The sequence below is a fragment of the Strigops habroptila genome, chromosome 8, assembly GCF_004027225.2.
Source record: "Strigops habroptila isolate Jane chromosome 8, bStrHab1.2.pri, whole genome shotgun sequence".
In the NCBI taxonomy this organism is placed as follows: Eukaryota; Metazoa; Chordata; class Aves; order Psittaciformes; family Psittacidae; genus Strigops; species Strigops habroptila.
Window position 1 is genome coordinate 56,869,120 of NC_044284.2, and position 9,662 is coordinate 56,878,781.

The 9,662-nt window shown below is 42.1% G+C and overlaps 1 protein-coding gene and 1 long non-coding RNA gene across 4 annotated transcripts; one reads left to right on the plus strand and one right to left on the minus strand.

The window, feature by feature from the left end:
• Positions 1-348: 348 nt before the first annotated feature.
• On the plus strand, positions 349-859 carry LOC115611251. Its single transcript, XR_003992514.1, has 2 exons — positions 349-669; positions 735-859. It is a non-coding gene; the product is annotated as an uncharacterized LOC115611251 (long non-coding RNA).
• A 510-nt stretch (positions 860-1,369) lies between these two features.
• On the minus strand, positions 1,370-8,756 carry CZIB (CXXC motif containing zinc binding protein). Of its 3 annotated transcripts, none has more exons than XM_030493892.1 (8): positions 8,657-8,756; positions 8,228-8,311; positions 7,494-7,550; positions 6,661-6,742; positions 6,137-6,168; positions 5,618-5,695; positions 2,445-2,510; positions 1,370-1,619 (listed from the first exon to the last, which is right to left on the minus strand). In XM_030493892.1, exons 3-8 carry the CDS (start codon positions 7,494-7,496, stop codon positions 1,542-1,544), a joined length of 339 nt encoding a protein of 112 aa, XP_030349752.1. In that variant the 5' UTR covers positions 7,497-7,550; positions 8,228-8,311; positions 8,657-8,756; the 3' UTR covers positions 1,370-1,541. The 3 variants fall into 3 exon arrangements, with proteins under 3 accessions (XP_030349752.1, XP_030349751.1, XP_030349750.1); XM_030493891.1 differs by lacking the exon at positions 8,657-8,756 and adding an exon at positions 8,501-8,649; XM_030493890.1 differs by lacking the exon at positions 8,657-8,756 and adding an exon at positions 8,398-8,649.
• Between the last annotated feature and the right edge of the window lie 906 nt (positions 8,757-9,662).

Below are 9,662 nucleotides of genomic sequence, written 5' to 3' on the forward strand. Positions count from 1 at the left end.
ACTGGCCAAAGGGGTACTCCATACCACAGCACATCATGCCCAGTATAGAAACCAGGGGGAGTTACCCGGAAGGCCCAGATCATTGCTCGGGTCGGGCTGGGTATCGGTCAGCGGGTGGTGAGCGATTGTATCCTCTCCCCTTATCATCATTATTACTGGTAGTAGCAGTAGTGGTTTTGTATTATACCTCAGTTACTGGACTGCTCTTATCTCAACCTGTGGGAGTTTCATTCTTTCTATTCTCCTCCCTATCCCTCTGGGAGCAGGAGGGAAAGGAGGAGGAGGGGGAGTGAGTGAGCGGCTGCATGGTTCTGAGTTACCGGCTGGGCTTAAACCACGACAAAAACTAACACAGCTCATGTCTTTCAGCACAGTCCACTGTGTCCCAGAGAACCAACTATACTAGCAGAACATGAATGTCTGAGCATGTTGGTTAGATGTGACAGATCAGGTTCACACCCTCAGAGACCTATTTGCCTTTACTCTTTCTTCAGATAGCTCAGCTTCCAGGTTCTCCCAGTGTATTTTCTTCTTTATCACAGTTGCTGTAAGCAATGCAGTGCAAGTGCACTGCAAGTGCTAGGAAGGGAAGAGGCATGCTTTAAATATTATAAGCCTGAAGGCTTATAAATTTTTTCTAATCAATCAGGGCTGTTTGCAGCCTGTAATGTTTTGGTTCAATTTGCAGCTGAAAAGGATTATTTTAATATTTACTTTATAACTTACTATGTCAGTTCTTGCTCATTTAAACAAAGAAAGGAAGGAGATCATTTGGGAGGATGAAGGAAATAATACATCAGGAAACAATAATCAGACCAAAAGTCTGAATGAAATTCACTAAAGAAGATTTTGCCTTTTTGTTGTTGTTGTCGTTGGGCTTGTTTGTTGTTTAAACATGAGAACAGCTGGCAAGATTTTGAGAGCGTTTGCCAAGAAGTAGAAAGTCTGTCAACTAGAAATGAATTAGGTTTACTTAATGACATGCTCAGATATCTTCATCTTCAGAAGACTGTAACAGCTATGTGTAAATGCCAATAGCAGTTCTCAGTAAATTTACCTCAGTGCCTTTTCTCGAACTGACAGAAAACTACTAAAGATGTACCTTTTCACTTGAATAGTTACCTTTATTAATACTATTTCTTTCTGATAGGAGTTGGGAATGAAAAGACCTTATTTGCTTATGTTAGAGACTCAAATTTGGGTACTTCAAAAACTTCAAGGATATAATTTGTCTAAGTAGTTACTGTTGATATAATAGTTAAGTTAGAGTCCACCACAACCATATATATCCCCTAAAAGACAACACTAAGAAAATGGCACAGTTCAGTCGAGCATATGTACTATTTTCAGTTTGTACTGAGGCCATCTCAATGTGCTCTGTGGAAAATATTTTATTAGGGCATGCTGAGCACAGGATGCACAACTTAGGTTTCCATTCCTGAAGTACAGCCACGTGAAAAGTAACTGCAAGGAAGTTGCGTCTCAGATGGTTAGAGCTCCTTCCTCAGTAAGCGTGTCAGGATTTATCAGGGGTGTGAACTTCAGCATTTTACAAATTTATGGGTAACTTCATAGATCCCAACAGATTCCTTTGTGTTTTCATCATAGTCATTCCAATCCTATAGGAAATAAGATTTCATAGTATTAGCCACAGAGAATAGAATAGAATAGTCTAAACCAGAGTGAAAATCAAACCGAAACTAAGCCTTACTCAAGATTTGGGTCTTAGATTTGTTGAAAGCACTTTGCAGTCACTAAGCTAAGTTCTGATAGCTGAGAGAACCACTGACCTGAAATTAAATGAGCTTCAGTCTCAGTGGTTTTAACAATGATTATTTTCTTTTTCACATGCAGTCCACAGCCCATAGTGGACATGACAGCAACCATGGCAGATGAAAGGATTATCTATCATTTACAATACCCCAGTCAGGCGGGTAAGCAGGCAAGCAGATCCCTGCCAAGTAGGATACCAGGGAACAGATTTGACCTTGAGATTCTTGCTCACAGCCAAGGAAGATTTGCAATGCTGGAGTCATTATCCTGAGCTTTGAAGGACAATGTCTTTATATTATTTTTTAATATCTCTGTGCACAGGAAGAAGTGCAGGCATCTTCCCAGGAAAATCAGTTTGCCACACTGAATAATCCCAGACATTTAGGTGTTTACAATTCCAGGTGTTTGCTCTCTGGAATTCCCAAGTGACTTAAAAGTTGCATTTCTACTTGTCATCTGCTCTGCTATCAAATGTGTACTTCTAAAATGACAAGTTTAGTAATGCTGGTTGTTCATAGTTGATTTAGTTTTTCTGTCCAGATACAACTTTTCTATGCCTACATGAAAGAGCAAAACTAGTCTCTTGCATGTGCAGGGTATGTATTTTGGACTAGTGACTTATGGAAAGAAAGCGGGATAATTAGATTTACTAATGAAATAGGTCAACATACCTTTTCTAGCAAGTTTATGTCATTGAAAGGTGTGCCAGATTCTGCACCTTCAGCAGCAAACCCTGCCTGCAAACACATTGGCAGTAAGTTTTTAAGAACAAGTTGTACCAAGAAAATAATAAGTATGATCGTTGTTTAAAGACAGTAACTCAGCACAAACTTTTCTTGTATTTAAATTAGGTAGAAAGAATGGTCAAGCTCTTTCCTGTATAAGGTTGTGACCCTGTCTGTGAATTGAGAAAATTCAATCTAAGCAACCACAGAGTAAACCTGTATTTCCAAGTATTCCAGATAATGTTAAACCTGAGCTTCTAAGTTTATATAGCAGCATCCCACTGCTTATAGATTTGTGTTCAGAATCCATGCAGACATTATGTACAAGTTAGCTTCATAATAAACTTATACTGCAAGAAAACAATAGAAAGAAAATGTGGAAGGGAGTTAATACTTTTGGCTTAAATACTGGCAGAATCCAAGACACACTAGAGAAGGAGCAGCTTGTACTGGATTTAGGTACAAAAGTGACTAGCAAGCTTTAGGTGTGAGGAGGATCAGCTGACTGAACAGATAAATACACCCAATCATTTCCAAGGGAAGAGTTCTTCACTGTTACTGTTGCTGCTTAAAGAGGTGAAGGAAAGGCTAGCACGAAGAAGGAAACAGCCTATCAGTGGGGTATAGCACAAGAACAAAGTGTTCTGCTTTATCTTCTATAGGAACAGCTCTTGCATTTTAGGGTTCACAGTTATCAAGCTGTGAATTAAGTTTTATTAGTTTTAAAAGTAAATTTACAAATCTCAGCCACCTGTACCATCCAGAAAGGTTTCTTACATTGCTATTTCTAATTGAAGGATTTTATTCAGAAGTAGCTAAAAAGTAAAGGCGGCTTCTTCCTGGTTTTCTGCCAGGGACCTACACTTGCATTTTTGATAAAGAAATGCCCATTAGTGCCAGTGGCACATTTAACTGTGCAAGAATGTGTGAAGTAAGCCACATGATTGTAAAATATTTTGGGATTTGAATGGCAGGTTAAGCACTTGGAAGTTAAATAAACCACGGAGTGCAGCAGACGTAACAACAGGAGAGCTACCTGCAAGGCAGCATGAATGTGGCCTTTCTGTAACTGTCAGAAGCCCATCCCAAGGGAACTGCTAGGGGTGGAGAGGAAGAAGAGCGTCATGGGACAAAAATGCAGAGCTGCAGTATAGAACAAACACTAGCAAAAGAAAAGAAGCCCTCCTTTTGCCACCTGGAGATATGCACCAGCCCTCCAAGGAACAAGAAGCCAGGTGACTGGAATTACAGGCTTCTGTACCAGACACTCGGTGGGACTTGCATTCTTTACAGCTCTGGCGTCAGAGCAGAGACTCATTTAATCTCTGCAGATGGGAGCTGGGACATGCAGTGACTTGTCTGGCAAAGAACCAACAGCTAAAGCATAAACACACATGCACCAAAGAAGCAAAAATGCCTATTGACTTTACCACACAGTGAACTGTCACAGTTCTGTTATCAAGGAAACAATTGGTTGTGTCACAAAACAAAGAAGCTTTAGAAGGTTTAAGAGAAATTTTATAAAGAAACCTCCATTTTTAGTTGAAGCATTCACTTGAGGGACAAGGACAAGAAGGAGCTGAACTATCCTTAAGTAAAACAAAAAATTATCTATCAGATATGCAGTAGATGTATCTACCAAAGCATATTAAACAAGAAAGAGAAGTAACTGGTGGGGAAAAACTGCCCTTGCCCCTTATTAGAGCACACAAGTACCTAGTTTGAATTTATTGCTGCTATTAGGTAGGAAAAGAGGTTTTATAGCAGAGAATCAAAGGATATTTTTTCCTCTTTCAGACTCAAATGATTCTTTACAGAAAACAACTATAATTTAAGTAAGACAGGCAAGCATTGAACCGCTCTAAATTGACTTCGGGGTATGGTGCTATTATGTCTATCAAAAAAACACAAAGAAAATAGAGTAATGCTGTGTTTTCTGGCCATACGCTGTGTTTGGTGCTGATCAAAAGCCAGATCTAGACTGTGGAGATGATGCCAGGCTGACTTGGATCATGTCAAATATAAAGCAGTTTATAGAACTGTTTGGAACTGCAGAAGTCTGATATATTTACTCATTTAGGCATCAGAAAATTCACTGAAATATGTGCTCAGGGATTCAAGTGTACTCTCCAATAGAGTGCACAGGCCAAACTTTGAGAATATTAAAAGCTTTATTACATCTGTGAAGTCTTTCTTCAGCAGATAAAAGTAAAACTCACAGCTAGGATGCAAGCTAGAAGCATCTCCTACATTTTGTAGTCTTCTCATAGATTTTTCTTGGAAGTGCAAGTTCCCAAGTCTGGCTGCAAAGCTTTCAACAGGAATAAACTAATAACCATTCTGTTCCTCAAAAAGGACTTCATTTGAAGTCAGTGTCACAGTCTGAGGGAAGGATAAGACAGGTTTATTTGTCAGTCTATTTACATCTAATCTGACTGGAATAATAGGTTAAATATAGTGTGGCGTTAACTTGCATCCAGCATGACCATGCATAAGCAAGTGAATCACTGAAGACTGGCTTGGCCCTGAAGTTGTTCTTCAACTCTAAGCTTGAGGTGTGCTTTGCAAGAGTCTAACTGCCACGGATCTTCAGTCTTTGAGTTTCAAATGGAAAAACGCCAATATTCATTGCCTATGGCTTTGGTGATGTCAAATCTCAAAAGCAATTTAGATTTTTTTCGAAGCCTTATACTGAAGACTGTTCACAACCTCAATTCATTTACTCTCTGTACCATACCAAGAAGGAAAGGGGCACTGTCCTGACTGTGGCATTCTACTTGTGCACTCTAGCAATTCAGTTTTGGGAAAGACTCTCTTTTGCAATAACCTGAGTAATTAAGACCTTGCAAATGAATTCAGATGAGCAGCGCTGAGTCACCTGTAAGGCAATTTGAACACGACTCCAAGGTGTGCTTAATTTTACAGTTTACTGGCACAAAGAATAATAGAGTTGTTAGTGTTAGCTCCTTGTGGGTTGGGTTTTGGAGACAAGTGATGACAAAGAAAAAACTGTGGAGGGGATGGAACACTGGGGAGATCTAGGACATTCCGGGAAAAGCAGTACAATTTCAAACTGTGTGTATTTTAGTACTCTAGAATCCGTAAGAATAAGAACTCACCTGTGGTTGAAAGTCAACTGGTTCCAGACCTCGGCATTCAAACTCCACTATCGTTTTGAATTTCTCACTGTCTTCAGCCTGTGATTGAGTCAGAATACTGTTAGTTTTCATCTAATAGACAGTGACAAGCATTAGTCTAGAAATGAATTGCTTTAAAGGCAGTGCTATCAACTCTGATGTCCCAAGTGACAGCAAAACCCTAGGGCTCATTTAATAGGTGGCAATCAACTAAAATTTCTTCATCTGCCACAAGGAAGCCTTCAGAAGGAAACTAACAGGGATACCATATAATCACCTCTAATTTGAGTGATAGAATTTTATGTTTTGCTTATGATATAGATATCAAATTATTCTACACTTGAGCCTGTGTGCAGGAGTCTACAGGAGACAATTTTCTGTCAGGAGAGAATACCAGCTTTTTGTGTTCTTGAAGAGGAATGTGATGACAAAGAAAACCTTGAAATATTATTAATGCTTATTTATCTTTCACTTGTTATGTAAAAGAGAAAACAAACTTACATTGTAAGGCTTGATTGTCTGACTTAAAATATCTAAAAAAAAAAAAATCAGAAGTGTAAAAGTGAGTGGCATTATGTCTTCAGCTTTATTCAGCACAAACCAAGCACCAGCTGCTTCTTGCGAAGAAATTTCACTGTACACAGTAGAAGAAACAGAGTAGCTAAGCAGTTCCTGCAGTTGGCCCTCAAAAGGTGCAATTCAGTTTTTCTCACTTCTCCTGAGAAGTTGACATTACACCATTTGTAATGGTTTAATGCAAAAAAAAAAAAGGCATGCTTTTATAAAATGACATTAGGGATATGAGTTTTGTTCATGCAGAAACCTGAACTCACCAGGAGGCCTTGCTGTCTCCTTCATGAGCACAATGACAAGCATGTACCTGTCGTGAACTCAAGCACCAGTGTACATGGAAAAAAATCCCCCGTGAATGCTCTTTACTAACAGCATCAAGCAAAATATGGGGACTGAAAAATAAACCTAGAAGTATAAAATGGATGATGCCTCTTGAATTCCTAAGCACATACCAATGGAGTTCTCCCTGGAGCACAGCTTGCATTTCTGCACCATAGTGGCGCTTCCTCTGCCTCCTTTCAGGGGAGCACTGTCCTAAAAACCATGACAACAGAGACATCATTTTTAACTGCACTCTGGCAGAACCCTCTGCAAAGGTAAAGTAGTTTTTACAACAAAGGTTTTTAACTTTTTAAATGTATTGCAATTAGAAGGCTTTTTTAAAACTAGACTGATCTGTAATTCAGAAAGCTGTGATTATCAAAGAATAGTTCTGTTCTAGACTTCAAATAGTGAATAATGGATAGTCATGTCTTGTCCATAAAGACATGTTCTGTTAATTCCTCAAAATACATTATTACTATTCAGTAGTATGCAACCAAAAGGGATGATTATTCCTAAAAATATTCCTTCTTTTATCCCTGACAAAATTTATCCTGCCTTTTCAATTTCCAAATGCTAATTTAGCATGTTTAACTCACCTTGAATTACCTCAACTTCCCCCAAAAGATTCCATCAACATCATAGAAGTATGCTACAGGCACAACCCTATTCTGATATCAGTTCAAAATCTGTGATATTTTTACAGAAAGGTGGCTTTTTCAAAGCAGTAAATACTTTTGTCACCATCAGTCACCATTCCAATAGCATTTTTCAATTAACAGTCCCCAAATATTGTTTTTAATATGGAATATGACAGCATTTCCTGAATGTGTACAGCTATTAAAACACTGTATTTCATCTAAAGTGCAAGTCATGACATGCCTGATGCCAATACCCTTGCGTGTATGAGGGAGGTTGTGTTTCTCATTTTTGTTCTGATGCAGGTTACCACACGGAAACGTACCATCAATCGCAGATACTGCCATTTCTCAGAAACTTCACCACAGTTCCCACATTTCAGCTGAAAAATGAATCAGAGAATTTAAAGCTGTCAATAATCAGGAATTAAAAGGCTGAAGGAGATTATGTGAGCCCTCCAGGTTCACAATCCCTGATGTTTCCCAGCTGAGAGGAGCCAGAGATCAGCGTGTCTATCCCGACAGCCCCATGAGCTGACTCAACCTGTCGGGTATGCCCACTGCAGAAAGTCTGCTCTTTGGTGGAAAACACATTACAAAGGATGGCCACAGAATGAAAGATGGTAATGGTGCATCTCACCATTCACCTGGGTTACCTGCCGATGGATTACCAACCACCTCACCAATGGAGGCACTGAGCAACCCTTGAACTTCAGACTTTTCATTACTCAAGAGTAATGTATAATGTCATACACGTACTAACTGAGCAACCTGTTTTAGTGGAAGGTGTCCCCGTCCATGGCAAGGGGTTGGAACTAGATAAGCTTTAAGGTTCCTTCCAACCCAAACTATCTTATGATATCTACATACTTAGTTCATCACATTCGTTGCTCCTGTAGCAGCCCGCTTGCACTGTGTGGAAAACACCACATCACTTTTTAAGCTGGGTGCCGTGATCCAACACCCCAGGCCTCCACCCCAGGGCCCCCCGGACGCTCCCAACAGGCTCCTCACACCGCGGACAGTGTGTCCCCGCTCCCGAGGCCGCCGCCCCCCGCACCTTGAGGTACCATCGGAAGTCCTCCCCTTCGGCCCGCAGCCGGGTGATGTTCTCCAGCGTGGCGCGCAGCTGCAGCCCGATCTTCTGCAAGGCAAGAGGCAGCGAGACAGCCCGTCAGCCCGGCTCCGCTTGGCCCGGCTTGGCCCGGCCCGGCCGCGGCTCCTACCTACCCCCATGGCCTCGCAGCGAGCCCGGCAGCTCCCGGGGCCGCCGCGCTGGCGGGACTGCCCTGACGGCTCCCCCTCAACCCCGTCCCGCCTCTCGCGGGAGCACCTGCGGGTTTCCGAGCCGCTCCTGCGTGATTTTAGTTGCTTTGGGGTTTTTTTCCACCCTCCAGCCCGTTGCGCTTGTGCCCTCAGCCAAGCTGGCGGCCGCCTCCCGGTGCTCTCTGCCGGGCTGAAGCCGACGGGAAGCCGAAGCTGCCCTCACCTAAGATGGCGTCCCCCGGCGCGGCCTGTTGCCGGACCCCGGAGCGGCCCCGGGCAGGAGGCGCGGCGGGCTCGGGAGGTGAAGGCGGGACGGTGGCGGTGGGGCAGCGGGGCTGGCATGCGGGGAGGGAGCTGTCTCTGTTGCCGGGGAAAGCAAGGTTGCGGTTTGGCAGAGCTGCTGTGGGCAGCCTGGGTCCACTGTGGGGTCTCCTACAGTGCTTTACAAAAATTACCACTTCAAAGTTGAGGCACGTTTGATACTTTAAGTCTCTTAGTCAATTCAGCACAACAGATCTGAATGGATGTGTTTCTAAGATGAATGTCATCTAGTGGAAGATGTCCCTGCTCATTGCAGGGGGGTTGGACTAGATGAGCTTTGAAGGTCCCTTCCAACCCAAACTATTCTATGATCTGCTAGTCTAGAACTTAACTAAATACATTATACATTGCTTTTAATTTTAGTTTTTCTAAAGTTGCACAGTAGTATCACTGAAGATCCTGAATGGTGCCTGTTGTCTACTTCTCTGATGGTAGATGGGTAATCATAGAATGGCTTGGGTTGAAAGGGACCTTAAAGCTCATCCAGGGACACCTTCCACTAGAGCAAGTTGCTCCAAGCCCCTGTGTCCAACCTGGCCTTGAACACTGCCAGGGATGGGGCAGCCACAGCTTCTCTGGGCAACCTAACTTCTCTAGGCAACCTAATCATAGCAGCAGGTTGTTATAAAGTTGAGACATATCTTCGCTATAACCAGTTACACACAGTCAGGACTTCAGCTGTTTTCCATGTTTGAGCTGGCTAACTGAATATCCACCTTGGGATAGTAACAGAAGTTTATCTTGACAGCTGGCAGAAGTTTCATTTCACAGAGCCAGGCTTAATTCCATTTTTCTACTGCTGCATAGATAGAGAAGCAAAATACGGCTTTGTGCAGTATGAGTGAATTAACGTACCCTGAATATATCACGACAAAAGAAATGTTAGGAAGTCAGTTTCTCACCAGAAC

Coding starts and splice junctions, on each gene's coding strand:
- CZIB (XM_030493890.1), bottom strand. Junction 6,169..6,660: donor CTCCAGGGAGAACTCCATTG/GTATGTGCTTAG, acceptor TTTTTTTTTTAG/ATATTTTAAGTCAGACAATC. Junction 1,620..2,444: donor ACATAAACTTGCTAGAAAAG/GTATGTTGACCT, acceptor TATTTCCTATAG/GATTGGAATGACTATGATGA.